General features: G+C 34.7%; 1 protein-coding gene across 3 annotated transcripts in view; it reads right to left on the reverse strand.

Annotated features, from left to right (window-relative positions):
- The window catches only part of NAV3 (neuron navigator 3), a 350,025-nt gene that overhangs the window by 206,795 nt on the left and 124,278 nt on the right, over nt 1-18,952 (reverse strand). For all 3 annotated transcript variants that reach the window (XM_073900615.1, XM_073900614.1, XM_025881299.2), the window contains exons 4-5: nt 15,932-16,004; nt 13,266-13,449 (exon numbers count right to left, since the gene is read on the reverse strand). In XM_073900615.1, coding sequence (XP_073756716.1) covers nt 13,266-13,449; nt 15,932-16,004 — 257 coding nt within the window. The remainder of the gene's footprint in view (nt 1-13,265; nt 13,450-15,931; nt 16,005-18,952) is intronic.

Below are 18,952 nucleotides of genomic sequence, written 5' to 3' on the forward strand. Positions count from 1 at the left end.
AAAGCCTCCATAACTTGACCTTGGCCTACTTCTCTAGTCTTATCTCTCATAATACCCTGTGGCAATTTAAACATAGAGCTATCAAAAATTTCTTAACACTCCTTTCATTAAGAGGTGAAATCTTTGTTCCACTCATACTCTCCTTGAATCTGGGTGGGCTTCTCATCCCATCAACCAGTAGGTCACCATGTAAGAAGGACAATGTTCTTGTGACTGCCATGTTGGAGAAACTTTGTGTAGTCGCTATGCCAGCTAAGCTGCCAGACACATTGAGGGAAAAAGTCACCATGTCAATGGATTCTCTAGCCATACATATTTTGCCTCCCAGAAGTTTGTGACACCTCAGCCGCTCCACCCTCCCCTGTAGAAGTCCCAAACACAGAAACAAGCCATTTCCAGCTGGGCCCTGTCTGACTCTGAGGCTCACAAAATCCATGAATAAAATCAAATGGTAACTGTTTTGCATAACTGTATCTGGGATATTTTTTTGAACCAGCAATGGATACTCAGAATGCACTTCTACTTACGCTTTTTCCTTGTCCAAATACTTAGAATTTCCTGAATATAAATGGCATTTAATTCATCAGTGCCCTCATCTGGGCTCTTTCCTCTAACTGCGGTCCCTGGGTAACTCTGTTGGATTAGTTAGCATACCTGATTGAACTATCTGTTTAAGTATCTATGTCTTCTATTACATTGTCAGCAATTTGAATGGTAAAAACATCACCATATCCCAACCAAACATCTAGCATAATTCTTGGCACACAGTGGGGGCTGGATCTTTATTTGTTGAAAGGTCACAGCTGAACTTTCAAATCACTGATGAAAAGAACACTGGGCTCTAATATAATATATGAAGAATCATTAGGAACAATATAGCCTTTCATTAAAATATTTCATTTCATTTCCATATGGTACTCATTGACTGCACAGTGACTGACTCATCAAAACATAAAAATGAGGCACAAAACAGTTATTCTTAAAGTGTATGTACTTAATACAAGTATAATTGAATAAACCATGTTTATCAGAACAAGATAGAATCTAAAGGCAATTTTTTGTTTATGTAGGTTCTTTTAACTCGTCATCTAATTTAAGAAATTGTAATAGAAAATCATTTAGAACACCCTTCATTCTTCCCTTGTCCATTTACCAGTAAGTGTTAGAGTCACACAAACATGTTATGAGTAGAAAACCCTACACAGAATCCCTCTACAGTCAGACATTTAGTGCTTTTGATTCCCAAAGAAAGAGCAAAACATGCTCAATCATAACATCGTATTCATCCTTTTAACAGCACTATTCTCAAGGAACCAAGGAGGAGTACAAAGAAATCACAAAATAGGAGGTAAAAAATTTCTTGGCGGGGCGCCTGGGTGGCTCAGATGGTTAAGCGTCTGCCTTCGGCTCAGGTCATGATCCCAGGGTCCTGGGATCGAGTCCCGCATCGGGCTCCCTGCTCCTTGGGAGCCTGCTTCTCCCTCTGCTTCTCTCTGTCTCTCTCCCCCTCTCTCTCTCCGTCTCTCATGAATAAATAAATATTTAAAAAAAATTTCTTGGCTATGTGGACAATTTATACATCTCAATTGTACTTTTATTGGTACCATGTTAAAAAGGTAGAAATTATCTCCTCCCAAATACACTGAAAATAGCTTGAGAGAAAATTAGGAAGAGGTTACCCAACACATACTATACTTAAGTATATGGGAGGAAAGTCTTAAAAGATGTTTAGACAAAATAACAAATACAACAAAGTAACAAGTTTTAAAGATAGTAAAGCACATCCACTAACATTTTAAGACTGAGATAGATTGAAATATATTTCCTTGTATATCCTATAATTGCTAAGAGTAGATATAAAATCATACATTCAGAATTAAGATCCAAAGAATTCTCTGAACCAAATTCTTCCTTGAATGTAAAGATTTTCCCCTTTGTAGGATCCTTGTGCCATGTTATAAAACGATAACTGGCATGCTAATAGCTCTAAGAAAGAGGGAGGTGTTCAACCACTTCTGCAAAAAAATCTTTTGCACCTCAAAACCAAATATGTTCCTTCAAAAATATTTAAGATATTTTGCAACAGCAATATGTGCATCAGAGTATGTGATAAAAATACTCTGTCCCTATACTTAAATTTTGCTGAGACTTCACTGAAAACAGTTATTGCCTAATCCATAAATGAGTCAGAAACTTAGCTTTCATCCACATGTGTTTCTTTTTAGTAGCTGGGTGGCTGAAATATCATCCTGATTATATGTGAGACAGGTTACTGTGATAACTTATCCCATTAGTGAAATATGGTATGTAAATATATTATAACCTCTGTGTTATCTTAAATTTCAACTGACAGTTAATAAGGCCACCTGCATGGTCTGTTTTTGTGGGATCTCAAAACAGTAACTAAAGAGGGAGATGCCTGCATAAGATATTACTGCATCAAAGTCTCATGCTCTTTTAGGAATGCAGAACTTCAAGATAAAGGGCAACTCAGGAAACCAGGCTCATATTTCTTTCACAATCCTACCATAAATGAAATTTTCTAACAATGCTTTTACTTACACATAGCTCAAAGCATTACACTGCTCCATGGATTTTTTTCAATTTACAATTTTCTGAGTAAAATTGTATCACAATAAATTGAGTGCTCCATTCCAAAAGATCATTTTACTGCAACCACCAAAATAAATACATACATACATACATACATACATACCACACCTGGACCCTGAATACCAGTAGACAAAGCTGTTTTGTTAAGCTAAAAATTTAAACAAGCTTTGGTAAAGACTATCCTGATTAGTGAAAAGTCTGAATTATTTAGTACTTCTAAAGACAAAAAGTGTTGTAGTAAGCACAAAATATGTTAACAACTATTTCTTAGTACACATGTTCCTGAAAATGGCCTTTAATTATTATACTTATAAAGTAATTATATAAATGCATGTCTATACAGTGTTTGAAGGTCTATGAAAAAATCCATTTTATAGAGTCCTTATAATTGGACTATTCTCAATTTATTGCAAAGCAAATGTAATCATCAATGCATTCAATTTTGTGTTAATAAGGAGTGGCTGGGGTCTCAAAACATCTCTGATGGTGAGCTTTGGCCTAGGGTCTGCCAGGAAGGGCAGGCTGATTTTGTTTACACATCTTTTCAGACTGAGAAGTCAATCAGAAAGGGACAGATTGTGGGGGTTGTCAGAAGTGGAAGCTCAGGAAATAGAATGCTAAGAAGCAAATGTTGACAGTGTGCTTTATGATGAAGAGAGACCCTAGACCAATGGTTAAAGTCTCCTAGGCGAGACTATCTCAGCTGCAGAAATGTTACAGGTCCCCAAAATCCAATTCTGTGCTCACCCTGTCATCCCCTGATTGTTATTTGGTTTTCTATGTAGCTCTGACCACAAGAAAATAGTTCAGTGGTCATACTGACATGATTATTATAGTTAATGTAACAGTTGCATTTTCTATTGTTAAGTCAGTAAGTGGAATGCAGTCTTTAGTGGAAAACAGATTAATATAAAGTAATTTCATATGGCATAAGATCAGAGGTATAAAAATCAAGTCTACATTGTCAGTGCTCTATTTGAGAAGAAAGTGCACCATCAATACTAAAAACTAAATAGAGCCCAACAATGTCTAGTGCTTGGGAGACAATATTCATAAAATGTATTAGTTTCCTGAGTCATTGTAATGATACACAAATCACATTTTCGTTGTTTTAAGAGCAAATTATGAAACACTGACTAACCATTGTTTACATAGACATTTATGTCAAAAAGCACAAGTCTTAACTTCTAAATTAGTAGTCAAATACTTTTAAAATGTATAATATATTCTCCCAACTCCATTAAAAAGATAGAGTATAATTACGATATTTTTATTTTCTACCTGGAGAAATTAGGTTCAGTTAATTGATTTTTATTTTTTTAAAGAAAAAAAGGAAGTTATCAGAACCAAAAATGATTCTGCCCATGCCTTCTGAGACAAATTCACGTTATTCTCTTTTTCCTAATGTGACGTCATTAACATGTTGAAAAGGGAATGATTAAGGTTCAAGTTCACAATAGCAAGAATAACAGGATAGAGGACAAGAGACATCAATAGACAAGAGACTTCAACAGACTTTGGAAAACTGAAAATAAATGGAGTAGAGTTAATGGAGAACACATAGGAAGAGAAGTTTCATCCTAGTGTACACATGGAGGAAGATTTCAGTCTAGAAGAATAAGGAGGGAAGCTGGACTAGGAAATTACAGATAAAATGAAAGAACTATAAAAAGGAGATTAATTAAGTATCCCTGTCAGTCACTACCAATGACCACTCTATGACCAGATATAAACAAACCAATTCATTAACCATCCAAACAAACAAGAAGCAATTTTAACCATAATAACTGAATAATCCCAGAAAAATGATGCTGGTATAGATGGGTTCCTCAATATACCTGGACTGAGCCCTCTAAAGCATCATTGAATGATTGCATTCAAACAAGTATCAACTTTCAATAGACATTCAAGAAAGGCCTTGAACAGGAAAGAATCACAGTAGATGTCCTGATTCTGCAGAACATATTTCTAATAGCCATTATATAAACACTCCATTGGTTTGAAAGCTTTTGGAATCAGTCCGTACAAAATAGAATATAAATCATATGAAGCTTAATTTTAAAAAAATGCAGATGACAGAAGTTGGAAATTGTTAGTAGACGGGGGGGAGGAGAAATAGAAATGCTAATAGCCATATTTTATAATACAGAATGCTAAGAGATGTTCTACAGTTGACTGAGAAAGAAACAAAGATGTCATTTCATTATATAAAGTTACAAAGTTAACCAATAAAAGAACTAAAAAGAGTGAAATTTAACTATGTTAGTAGCCCTCCTAGAAAGACCTGTCCATATACCACTGACCACCTCTAATTCCTCTCTCCCGTTTTCCAGTGAACAGATTCTAATCAAGTTACCACAGCAACTACTCCACTGGAGTAGCTTTCACCAAAGTCTCCAGTATGAAATCCATAAGTCAGACCTCAGTGAGCGCCCTACTTATGTGCAATATTTGATGCACTTAAGTCCTGAAGGTTGGCAGATAATGGTTAGAAACACAAACTCTGTAGCCAGATTGCCTGGATCAAATTTACAGATTAGTCACCAGGAAACTTCATGCAATCTAACTGGCATTTCCATTTCCAGTTTTTTTGTTTTGTTTTGTTTTGTTTTTAATTTGAAAACCAGGATTACTAATGATATCGACCTCGTAGGGTTGCTGTGAGGAATGAAAGAATATGTATATAAAGTACTTAGAATGGTGACTGAGGCTACATATAAATTATTATTGCTCTCCCCCTTCTCCTTAGAACTCTTCCTTCACTTGCTCTCCAGGCAAACAAGTTCTGGTTTTCTTCTGACTCCAAAGGCTGTCCTTTTTTGAGTTTCCTCTAGGAGTTCTTGCTATCACCCATTGTCTCAACACAGGTGGTCTCCTAACCCAAGTCCTCATCTTCTCCCCATCTATACACAGATTTTCGGTGACTTTATCATCGCTAGTCTTATAGTTTTTATTATTTCTATATGCTTGTATCTTGAGAATTTTTGTCTATAGCCTTCACCTGTCCCTTAAACTCCAGTCTTATAATTCCCATTGCCTTCTTAGTCTTTCCACTTGGATATACCTAGTAGACATCATAAAATTGACATGTCTATAAGTAAATATTTGACGTTCTCCACACCAAACCCGTTCTTCCCACATTCCTTCCCTTTTCAGTAAATGGAAACATCATCTTTCCAAGGAAGAGTCTCCTCTCAGTTTACCAATCCCACAGCAAGTCTGGCGGCTAATTCTACTGATATTGCCTTCAAAATATATTTTGAACTGACCTTTCTCTCTCCGCTTTCAGTATGGTACTCCAAGCTTTTCTCCATGACTCCTTGTTTTCACCTTTTCCCCACTACAATCTATTCCCAGCAGAGCAGCCAGAGTGACCCCTTGATTTTTTATACCTGTTTATGTTCCTCCTATGGTATATGGTAACTTCCCATCCCTCCTGGAGTAAAATCCAACATCCTTGTAATAGCAACAGGGTCATATTAGTGTCTCCCTGCTCTTGGTCTGAATTAATCCTACTCTTCTCCTGCCTCCTTCCCTCTGATCCATCCCAACTGTGGTATTTCCTCTTCTTAAAATAAACCAGACAGGCTCCACACTCAAGGTCTCAGCTCTTGTCTCCAACAGCCTGAAATTCTCTCCCACAAGATAACCACAACTGCTAATTCTCTCACCTCCTCTCCTCAAGATCATCAGACTGAGGACTTTCTCAGAACCCTATTTAAATTTGCAGGAATATGGCTTCTACACATTGTGTTTCCTTCTTTTCTGGTTTATTTTTCTCCACCATCAGCTGTCTAGTTAGTGATACATATTTTAATAGTTTATTGTCTCCCACCACTAGGATGTAAGCTTCAAGAGGGCAAGAATTCCTTAATCTCTTTTGTCCTCAACTATATCTCTAGTGCCTGGAAGAGTGCCTAGAACATACTAAGTGCTTAATCAATACTTGTTGAATACATTAATGGGGGATGGGAGAGATGGGGAGTGTGTGAACCAAAAGATAATGATCAAATTAATGAATAAAAACCAGAGGCAGAAGTATTTTATTTGGCTACATGGGAATAACTACTAAAGGAAATAACTAATACTACTAAAATAACTAAAGGGTTACCTCTGTGTACCTAGACCGGGCATGAAAAGGTCTGAGCATTAGGCTGTTATTTTTAATAATGAGGACATTATTATTTTGCATTACTTTTATATATTTAATAAAAGCTAGAAGTGGAATGGACAGAACTGATCAGAGAAAGAGAGAAGGAAGGGACCAGGGATGAGGCTGACTTGAGGTTTCTAACATGGGTCCATATATTTCATTATACATGTGATATGATCTTAAAGGGGGTTGAAGGTAAAGTGAAAGTAGCTGGGATGAGTATCTATTACATGCTAAGTGTTATGCTATGGGGGCACTTTATACATGAATTACTCTCTGAGGTCTTCTCAGTACCTTCTTGAGGAAGTTATCTCCATTCCAATAGTAGAGGTAAGAACACTGGTATTCAAACAGGTTAAAATCATTTGCCCAATGCCGCACCACTGGGAATTGGCAGGCAGATTTTAAATCCATGTCTGCCTGACTCTAAAATAACTAAGACTATATAGATGCTGCTTCATCTATAACAACAGAAGTATGAGTAGTTGTCAAGCTTTTTAAATGGTGAAATAAAAGCACAGAATATAAGCAAAGTGTGTATATTGTATATATATGCTTTTTTAATATTATGCCCTGTTGGTTTCCTAAATCAGGCAAAAATTGAAGGGTAATTTCTTTCCCTTCAATTATTTCTCTCTAGGAAAGAAAAAGTCCTGCTTTAAAAAAAAATCATAAATGTCTTTTGTGTTTTGTTTTGTTTAAAGTTTAATTGATTCACTGACTTTTTTGAAGAGCACACTATAGGCCACAACACAGAGCTGAGTTAAGAAACTAATTGAAGCCAGGTTCATAAGGGCTTAAATTACCAGAGCCTTCCTGTCATCTTAAATTAAACTTCCTTATATACTTTGCAAGATTTATAACCCCAGGCTGAAAAGCTATAAACCGTCCCAGTTTCTGAGCGAATCCCCCAGAAGGAAATGATGTTTCCTGGAAAAGAGAAAGGCAAATATCCTTAATGGGAAGAGGGTTCCAAGAGCAATGTGTGTGGCAGGGGTCACGGGAACCTTGGCAAGGGGCTGCAGAGGGAATGCACAAGTCATTCAAAGAACATGTGTCCACAGATTTTGCTATTTGACTTGCGAGTCCTAACTGAGCAAGTTCATCTAAACTGCAAGTGGACACATATTTGATTTTCTCCCACAAATGAAAAGCAGAAGAGCAAATGATCATCTGTGGAAATCATAATCTCCCAAATTCTCAAAATAGCTGTTATTATAGACTTATCGACATCACTGCCTTTCATGTTTCTATGCCCTACACAATTTCTTACTTGCCTCTACCTTTATAGTCAATTTCTTTTCATTTTTACATGTTTTCTTTTTATAAAACATAAAAATATTGATCATGCAACTCAATAATCACTATTTGTGAGTTGGTAAAATTCACTATTTAATAACAGGAAGGAAAGTTATTTAATAGTCTGGACAACAATTAAGCTAAAAGGTCTACATTTTAAGGAAAAACCTCTCTTCCATAAAGCTTTTAGGAAATAAAAATCATCTTTTACAAATACCGTCATGCTTACACCTCATATATAACTGAATGGTACATAAGAAAAATGAATTTTCATTATATAATTTTCTTCCACTATAATGATTTACCTGATATTCTCAGGAAATTATCCATTCATGACATGCATTCTGCTCATTGTTGGCTAGTCTCTCTGCCAGGCATTGTGTAAGATTTTGGTGAAATTAAACTTCCTGTTACCTTTGATGTCAACTAGAACTTTCATTGTCAAAACTCAACACATGGAAAAGTATGATTAGCAGAAATATCCTGAATGCTCAAACCATATTTACTGATCAAATAAATTTTGAGTTGGAAGATATAGCATTCATTTCTATTTTGTTTTCTAGAATAAGAAATAATACTTCCCCATCTCCTAGTTAATACTTAGAAAAAATAACTATGATTTCAACTCCTAAAAAAGATTTTTAGCACTTCATATTAAAATATTTTTCATATTTTCCCAGTTGGTTGAAGAAAGGGGCTTTAATCTATTATTTTTTTAAGTTTCTTTCTTCCTTCCTCCCTCCCTTTCCTCCTTCCTTCCTTCCTTCGTTTTAGAGGAAGAGAGTGTGCGTGTACACACACATGATGGGGGGGGTGCAGAGGGAGAGGAAGAAAGAAAATTTTAAGCAGGCTCCACACACAGCATGGAGCCCAACTAGAGGCTCAATCTCACAACCCTAAGATCATGGCCTGAGCTGAAACGAAGAGTCAGATGCTTAACTGACTGAGCCACCTTGCTGCCCTATCTACCATTTTCAAAATAAAAAGTAAAACCAGAAAAAATATGAGGAACTAGTTTTTATTTATATTAAGTAAATGCAAATAGGATGTTTTACATTATGTAACCCAGCAAGATCTTTAATCTTTACTCATGTGAAATCCTTCCAAAGATCATGGACAGAGAAAATTTAATTTTTTATGTTAAATATATTCAAATTTTTGAGAATTGAAGACTTGATTAATCAAATCTTTATCACTCCAGATACAACCAAGGATTCCCTGTGAAGGATTTAAGAAATTTAGAATCTGAGTTCCAGTTTTATTTTAATAAAGATACTACAAGTGGATAATTCCAGTAATAATAATAAGAATCTCCACTGTATACCATTTTGAAACTCACTGCAGTTCAATATCATGACCACCCCCAAATCAAGAACATATTTATTTTATTCTACAAATTTTATAAATACACACAATTTTCACTATGAATTACTTACAACTGTAACTATGCATCTTCCCACTTAAAATTGGAAGCAGTCTTAACACAGATTTGTTAATTCTTACATTATTTTTTTAAGAAGAAATTGTTGAAAACTGTGTGTAAGGTTCTGTGCTTATCCCTTTGGCTATACCAGTGATTAAAATATATCAAAAAAATAATAATAAAATAAAACATAAAAAAATACTGCTGTACTAATAATAGTGCCTACCTTTTACAGGGAAATGGCAATAATAAATAATGAATATAATAAACAAGTACATTGAAATTAAAGGTTGATTAAACTAAGAAAAAGAAAAAGTATGGCAAAGTACAGTGAGGAGTGGACATGGGCAGCCTATAGTGCTAAAATGGTGTTAGTCAAGGTAAGCGTCAGTGAGAAGGTAACATGTGAGCTGTAGACTTGAAGCAGGTAAGAGATTTAGCCAAGCAGCTAGCAGACAGAGTATTCCAAGCAAAGGAATCAGCAAGAGCGCACTTCCTAAGATGGGAGCAAGCCTGGGCTATCTGAGACCATTGCAAGGCTTTGAGCAGAGAGTGTCATGTGCCCAGTATGTTCAAAGTGTTTTATATTGTAGTGACTCCAGGGAACCTAAAAACAACCTCATGAGATGGATGCCATTTTTTATTATCTTTTAACAAATGAGAACACTGAAGCACCAAGAGGTCAGGCAAGTTGCCTGAGGCCCCACAATTAGGAAGTGGTGAAATTCAGATCCAAGTGCAGGCAGTTTGATTCCAGAGGCAAACTTTGAATAACTAGAATTCTAGTTAACACTGGAACAGGACACATACACTTACACACACACACACACACACACACACACACACACACGCAGGTATGTTCTCGTGTATATGCACCTACATACCCACAAACATATATACACAAGAGTGGAGAAAAAGCTGAGAAACCAGAAAAGGAGAGTTTGTTACCCACACTCTATTCCTCTTGATCCATGTTTTATTTTCTCTCTTGTGTACTTGTTAACCTTTAGGTCTAAGTGTCTGTTTAAATGAAAGATATTTCAAATGACTGAAAACATTTGGAGTTATTTGCAAAATAGCAAAACCAAGTTAGAAATTCTTAATGTATAAAATAAATATTGTGGGAATATATACAGTTACACCAATTTATTTTAAATAAAAAGAACAAAACAAAACGCTCATTGAACTGAAAACATTTGTCCTTAAAATTTTTTATGAGTTGACAGAGAAAAATATAAGAATATTTTCTGGCTAAATATCCAGAATAATATAGCAACCAGTCATTTAAGCTATTTACTTGGGAAGAGCTTTAGAATTAACAGAAAGTCTTCATAAATCATGATTTATGACTCACATCTCAAGCAAATGAAGATAAATGTGTCACTGGGTTATTTTTTTCTTTATTAATTATGTTGGTTTTACTATATAGACATAAAGTAAACATCCTTTCTTATGTATATTCTCACTATGGGCTTTTGAAAAATACTTAACATACATTGATTGTTGTATGTAAGTCCACATAAATTTTAATTCATAGGCTATTTCCCTACACCAAATCTATATAAATGGAAATAAGTACTAATGTTTGAAATATAATATTCTCCAAGATAGATAATAAATTCTGTTAAAATAAAGACAAGTAGCCCCTCTACATCAGGGTCATAACTACTATATTTAATACAGGAAGTACTCTACATTATCAATTCATTATCAGTCTACAAAGCAATTAAAAGTAATTAAATTTATCACAAGAAAAATTCCTTAAGAGTCTACCTCAGTCTTAAAGGACACTGGTGAAAAGAATACTTTTCAAAACCTTCCAATGAAGGTATAAGATTACCATGCCTACTACATAGGGCTTTATATTTTTAAATAAAATATTGTTCCATAACAGCCATGCACATCCAGCAAGAATGAGAAAAACAATCTCCCCAGAAGGGTCATAACCACTGAGAAATTCTGGGTAAGAAATTCCACATGGCAGATACAGAAATAGAATGAGGTAAAGTAAAGACAAATGATACTCTGTATCACTTCCGGAGTTAACATGTTTTGTACAATACCACTTAACTTCCTATGTTTTTTCAGCTACTATTCTTGCTTCTTGTCCATTCAAATAACTTAAACCAAATTTTAGGAAATATTATTTCTGGCAGTTTTCAAAATCTACATCTCTTTCTACCAACCATCTCCCCCAAATAATAAATAAATAATTACAAAATCTATTTCCTCCCCCCATTCTTAAAGAAATCCAAAGAACTTCCCCTGTAGAGAATTTTGTTTCACTTTGACTTCTGTACAATTTCACTTACGTCACAAAAAGCCAGGAAGAGCTTTAAGAACAAAAGCATATCTGCATTACTGAGTAATGAGAAACATCTTTTATCACTCCCTGAACTATGTAGTATACTCTATTTTTTTATAAAATTACAGTTTTTCTTTATTGACTTAATAATTCATTAGTGAGTCAAATCCACCAAAGCAAATAGAGTTTACATGGTCACACGGAGAAAAGAAGTATTGCTTAATATGAAGAAAGGGCTGCTTGACAGATGAAGGAAAAGGGGATTTCTGAACTGTTGAATATTGACAATACGTGGTGGGCGGGGAAGGTGGTATGTGAATGTAATTTGGAATTTTACTCTAACTTTGTGAGTCAATACTAAATACCAAAAACAAACTCAGGGTAAACTTAGTGTTACCAGGTTTCAGGTTTGCCTTATAAGATGGAAAAAGTTAAATATTTACATCTGTTTGATATGTATATATACTCTTAAAGATAATGAGTATTTGCATATTGGACATTCTCCCTCTGAAGGAAAAACAATCAGCTATTTACACAATAGAGCAAATGACCCAATATCCTGGTCATTGGTGAGGAACAAATGAGCAGCATGCATGAAACTTGTTAACTTCATTTCATTCTGTGATCATTTTCTGATGTGTCAACTTAGCTAGGTTTATTGGGTCCCATGTTCAATCAAACACTAATCTAGGTGCTGCTGAGAAAGTATTTTGTGGATGTGGTTAAAGTCCACAGCAGCTGACTTTAAGTAAGGGAGCTTATCCTAGATAATCTGGGTAGGTCTGATTCCCCACTTGAAAGGTCTTAAAGGCAAGATGAAGGCTTCCTTGAGAGAAGAAATTCTACCTGATTATAAAAGTTTTGGCTCATGCTGAGAGAGTTTCAGCCTGCCCTTCCTGCTGGGCTGGCTTTAGGATTTCAGACTTGCCTAGCAAGTCCCCAAGATCATGTAAACCAATTCTTCACAATAAATCTCTTAATCCCTTCCTGGTTCTGCTTCTCTGGTTGAACCCTGACTGATATAATTCCAAATTGGAAAACAGCACTAAGGGCAGAGGGAAGGAAGTTGCCATGATTTGTCAGCACCCCACCCCAGGCTGTGTCTACGATGCGCCAACAGACTCAAGTCAGATGAACACATACTCAATAGCACATTCTAAATAATCTGCAGAAGGAAACAATTGTGCCACGTCACTCACAAGAAAGACATTTCGCACACTTTGATACAAACCACAATCATCTTTAGAAACAAACACAAGTATTTCACCTTAAATTAATAAAGGCTGCTCATCCAACCAAAAGAAAAAGTGGTCTTAACTTCCATAACATGGGTCAAATTACATCATAACACTGATGCAACTACATAAATATGTTTTCCAATCTCACAAACAGTAAGTTGTTGAAAAAAAAAACACAACAATTTATATCCAGACAAGTTAATTTTACACACATGCCCTGCTTCCTGTCCTTACCTGGACTGCATATCTTGTTGGGTTTTGGCCTGACTGGCTTCTGCCTGAGGGGAGGCGTGGCTGACTCGCTGCTGAAGCTCCACCAGAGACTGGTAATACTGTTGTTGATGGTGTTGTTGCTGCTTGTAGCGAGACAAACTGAAAAACAGCCCTAGAATGGCTTTTAAGTTTCCATTTCTTATTTCTGTATCAAAGGGAAAATATAAAAACAGTAACATATGAAATGAATGCGGTTTTCCTTTTTATTTATGTATTTTTTTACAAATGCAATTCCAGTTGCCATTCTCTTAGACCAAATCTGTGAAGATAGAAATGCACCTCAAGTCTCACAGTCACAGATTCAAGCAAATCTGAATTTCTGAAGCGTGATAACATTTCCAAATAGCCTGGAGCTTCAGGGACAGAGTAATGGGAAAGAAGGTAGAACAAAAGTTGTTCGAGCAATGGTCTTTGCTGATCCTCAACTGCAATTTTGCCAGAGTTTGCTTCTTCCTGGAAATGGATGGGCTCTCTGTCCTGCACTAATCATTTGATTCAGCATTCTGCTTCCCTCACAAATACACAGCTGTTACCAACACAGTGATGGATATGAACTGGAGAAAGAAAGCCACTTAAATGTTGGTTGTCCTACATTATAAATAATGATGGTGTGGGTGCACCTTATAATGGCAACTGGATTTACAGTAGCCCTCCTAAATCACCTAGCAATCAATTTATTAAAATGTTTATATATTTATATATATGACTATATATGTAATCTCCCAAAAGTAGACATTATAAGTATTAATTTTTTAATGGTCCACTTTTTCTCTTGACTCATACTACATATTAATAAATTATAAAGATCAGCTTATTCATGACACCAATTGAATAAATGTAACTGTAAATCCTAGTTCTAGTACATGGAGCTCCTAAATTTTTCTAATACTGAATAAAAAGATAAACACCCAAAGTAAGCTACAATCTGAACCTCGTTTTCTTTTGCTTGTAGTTATAATATAAAATTCAGAGAAGAGATGGAAGTAAAGCTTGAAATAAGTCTATGAAACCTGTAATCATATTCTAAATAAAACATGCTGTTGACAATAAAAATACATCCTCCTGTGATGTCAAGGTTTTATGTCTCCTTTTTGTAGTTTAGGGACATTAACAAACTATTCTGATTTCTTGCTCTCTGATGGTTTATAGACATCACACAAAGTATGCAGTGGAATTACTCATTTAAAATGAGAATGAGATGTTTCACCACCTCCCCAAAACTTCTCACAGTTGCCATAATATAGAAGAGTTAGTCTGATTGATATGAGGCTACAGTAAGAAAGTATTAATGTTCTCATGTAAACCTAGATGATCTTAAAGGTTTTAAAAATTTCTTGTTTTCTTACTATGTATATTTTATTAATTTAGAAAACCATTTTGAGCATTCATATATTTTTAGAAGATAAATGAAAATCATTGGGTTTCTGTTACTAAAGGATGTCATAGGAGAAGACAGAGACATAAAATGAACAAATGGTAACATTTTTAACTTACTTTTAAGCACTGAAAAAGTAAAATATTTTCCTGGGGAATTTTATCAACTTTTATTCTAAGTTGCAGAACCATCAGTTAGGTTTGAACCTAAAGTTTTCGGCCCCCAAATGTGTAATTTCATATTACACAACATATCATATAAGTGTAAAAGACAAAGGAAATTTAAAACAAAAAATGAATACAGAAGAAAAATTGGGAAAACTCAAAAAATTCTACTAAATGTTCACAGTATTTCAGAAGCCACATAATTCCTCTTTTTCCAATGACAGCAAAATTTTTAAAACTTAGACCTGTCTAATATTTCTAGTACTTGCAGGGAGAAAGGCTATTCAGAGCAAATGACTACAGTAGAAATATTAACCAATCTAAATCGTCAAAGTATATACCAGTATCTAGCAGAATTTTAATATATAAATTAATATTCTAATAAAATGGTGGTTATTGCAGATCTCAAAGGACTTGCTATTTCATAATCTTAGCAACTAGATTTTGTTATAGTACTTGAAAAGTTTTCCTAAAAATAAATGTGAAAGAAAAAGATAAAAAAAAAAAAAAGACAGAACCAGTTCAGTCTTTTACCACTTTTCTGTATTTTAATTATAGTGATGATCTTTTAAATCTGTAATGACTTTAAAGCTTTTACATATGACAGCTATTAAATATTTTAACTGCTAATTATTTAAGAACTCATGATGACTTATTTAAACTTACCAAATATTTCAACCAGGACTACCAATTTGATGTGTTATTCATAAAATAATATTTGCAGATTAATTATACTATTTTTACCTGAATTTCATGTATCTATAATGCAGCATTATCTATGTATCCATCCATCCCTCTACTTAAGACTCTAAAAATACGATACATGGTGATAACATAAAAATGTTTTGTTAATCTCCCCTTTTCCCACACACTCAGTCATGAAAATATCCGTTTTGCCAAAATATGGAACATATATAAATAATTAAAGCATACATTAATAAGCATTGCATTTATGTTTCTACTATTTTTGGAAACCTGACTTCTTGTATTAAGAAGCTATGTCCTCCCACTTTACATTTCCTGCAATACAAAAACAATTTTTTCCCGCAAACTTGGGTGTTATTGGTGACAACTGTGCCTTTTCTTACCTTCAGCGGATAGACCTTGAACATTTACTCCTCTGGCTGCTAGAAAACTAAGGCAGACATCAACATTTTCAATCTGTAACATGAAAAGCAGTGAAAAAGCAACTTAGAGGGTTATTTTTAAATAAACAAATGAGCTAAAATGAAACCAGAGAGTAAGATAAAGAAAGAATGAATACTTTACATTCATTTCATACTAGAGATCTTTACCAGAGTTTAACTAGAATTATTTCGGCTAATTGCAGAACGAATATAAAGCTTGCCTTGTTCGGTTTGGTATTCACAAAAAATTCATCAAGGCCTGATCAAGAATGGCATTCTCACAGATTAGCAACCCACCTACTTAACATAAAACTGGATTCTGTGCTTCACAACTAAGTCTCGACGAAAGCATCCAGACAGGAGGAGGCTGTTGCTTATGCAAGTTGTAGAATGTTAGGATGCGGGTAATTGGGATTCAACCAGTAATATTTGGTCATTATGCCAGAGGGTTGATATAGCATGAAAGAAAGAAAGTGTATTTTCATCTTAAACCATAGCTAAGTCTTTACTTTAAAAATGTATTTGGACTTCAACAGTTATGCATTCCTCTAATTAAATTTAGGTATTGTCTTTATAATTTAAAATTGGGATGCCATGGTTTTAAAGTTATTTTTGATATGATTACCAGTTTGTAACCATTTAGAGTGATAGGTTAAAAACAAAAACCAAAAAACCCAAATGATTGATTTATGTTAACTCATAGGTTGATCTCAATATTGATTATGGTATTATACAGCAAAGTTAAACAGCTAAGACTTTTTTTTAAAGAATGTAGGAAACTAGAAAGTTCTAGTTCTTTATGAGTCATCTCCCTGGGTTGTTTTGGTATTCCATAAATCTTGAAATTCTACAGTAAATAGAAGATTTAAAGTTAATACTTGGCAAGGTATTATTTTCTGTCCTATTAAATTCTCATCCAAAGCTATGCATAAGGACATAGAAAGTTCTGCCAATGTCCCCTCTAGCTTAGCTTCACAGCAAGGTCAAAATGTCTCTTAAAGAAAATGAAAAGAAAAAAAGGGATTAAAAATCTGTCCTTATAAAATGGATCAACTATTTATATTCCTTTTTCAATGTAATTTTATGCAAAACTAAATTAATATTCGATGAGATGTTCTTTGCTTAAGAATGATTGCAGCTAAGGTATACACATTTGCTTTGAGAAAAAATGATTCTTATTGATTTATTTCAAAGTAAGTGTTACTAAAAAAAAAGTTAAGTTTTATTGAAATTATTCTACTGAAAAAATAAAACCCAAAAACAAAGATTGGAAGTCACTGATTACATGACCAAACAAATCTTATTTTGCCCATCAGCATCTAAATATCCAGTAAGGCTATGGTGCTGAAGTATATTTTAAATCCTTTCCTTTCTTTACATTTCACTTTGCTACCAGGAAATAAGACTGTATAAGGAAGGAAATAAGGGGGAAAGAAAAGAAATGGGAAAAACAGGATGTTCTACTGTATTCATCGAAAATGTCCTTTTAGGGGCACCTGGGTGGCTCAGTAGGTTAAGCATCTGCCTTTGGCTCAGGTTGTGATCTCAGGATCCTGGGATTGAGCCCTGCGTTGGGCACCCTGCTCAGCAGGGGAGTCTGCTTCTCCCTCTCCCTCTGCCCCTGCTTTTGTGCTTTCACTCACTCTCTCAAATAAATAAATAAAATCTTTAAAAAAATGTTCTTTTAAACTTTGTTTTAGGACCATTAAAAACAAGTAAAAGAAACACACCAAATAATTATTGTGATCTAATGCTAAGAGAATTGAATTGAATATTTTTAAATGTTTGTCTAATAGTCCTGATGCTGTTAATTTCCTATCAATTATATACTTTTCACAGAAAATAAGAAGATTCCCGGTCCAAACATATATAATTTACTGAAAAATATTCATGGGCTGTTACTTCCTAAATTTCAGTTACTTTTATTACACACAAACATATTAATTCACTATAAGACCTACAAAAGGTTAATAAATAGCACCTACAATAAGATTCTCAGATAATTTTTTTGGCTACCATTTAAACCATTTACAAAATAAACTGGCGTCTGGAGTGGGTATTAAAGACAAAACTCTCTCAGCATGCACCATAAATTAGAAAGGGAAAATAAAAGGGTCCTATAGAGTAGGGAAAAAAATACTGAAAATATACTCAACAATATTTGTTTATATATTCAGGTATGGGTTTTTTGAGACCAAGCCCCAGGAAGATAGGGACTACGTTTTGTTTACTCATGTAGCTTCAGCAACCTAAGAGGGTGCCTGGTATCTGATAGGTGCTCAGTGCACACTTAAGGAAGGATAGAGGTAAAAAGGAGTGGTGGCCAATCCATCCATATGGAAAGGAGTAGAGGGGTCAGGGAGAGACAGAGAGACAGACAGAGCAAGAGGGAGAGGGAGGAGGAGAGGGGCATAGAGTTAGAGAGAGAGAGAGAGAGTAGGGGGAGAAAGAAAGAGAGAGATCATTTGATTCAGAGCATATATGTTCAATTCTCTTGGGGATTTTTAAAAATATACTACTCTGCCTGACTCCAGACCAAAAAAAAAAAAAAAAAAAAAAAAAATCAGAACTGTGGGTTGGGGCTGAACTTCAGTTTGTTTTCAAATTTTAGCTCCCAGTGTCAGTCTACCTTCCTCTTTACAGATTAAGCAACTGACTTCCAGAGAAGATCTCATATAAAGATGAGCAAAAGAAGCCAACAAAGTATTATACTTTTTATCCCCAATTTCCATGAAATTCAAGATGTACAAAAGTAAACACTGAAAATAATAGCATAGTGATGAAGTTTGGAAGGGTATAGTCTGGAACATTGTATGGGGGGAAGAGGCCTGCTGGAAGTGTCCTTTGTTTTGATCTGAGTGTGACTACACAGGTATATACATATTAAAAAATCAATCAGCTACATACTTAAGATTGGAGTACTTTATATACTTTCTATGTTTGTTTTACTTCAATTCCTATTACTTTACACTCTTTTATGTG

This window comes from Callorhinus ursinus, unplaced genomic scaffold (genome assembly GCF_003265705.2).
Source record: "Callorhinus ursinus isolate GAN/ISIS: 27379988/994484 unplaced genomic scaffold, GSC_fseal_2.0 scaffold14, whole genome shotgun sequence".
NCBI classification, from domain to species: domain Eukaryota; kingdom Metazoa; phylum Chordata; class Mammalia; order Carnivora; family Otariidae; genus Callorhinus; species Callorhinus ursinus.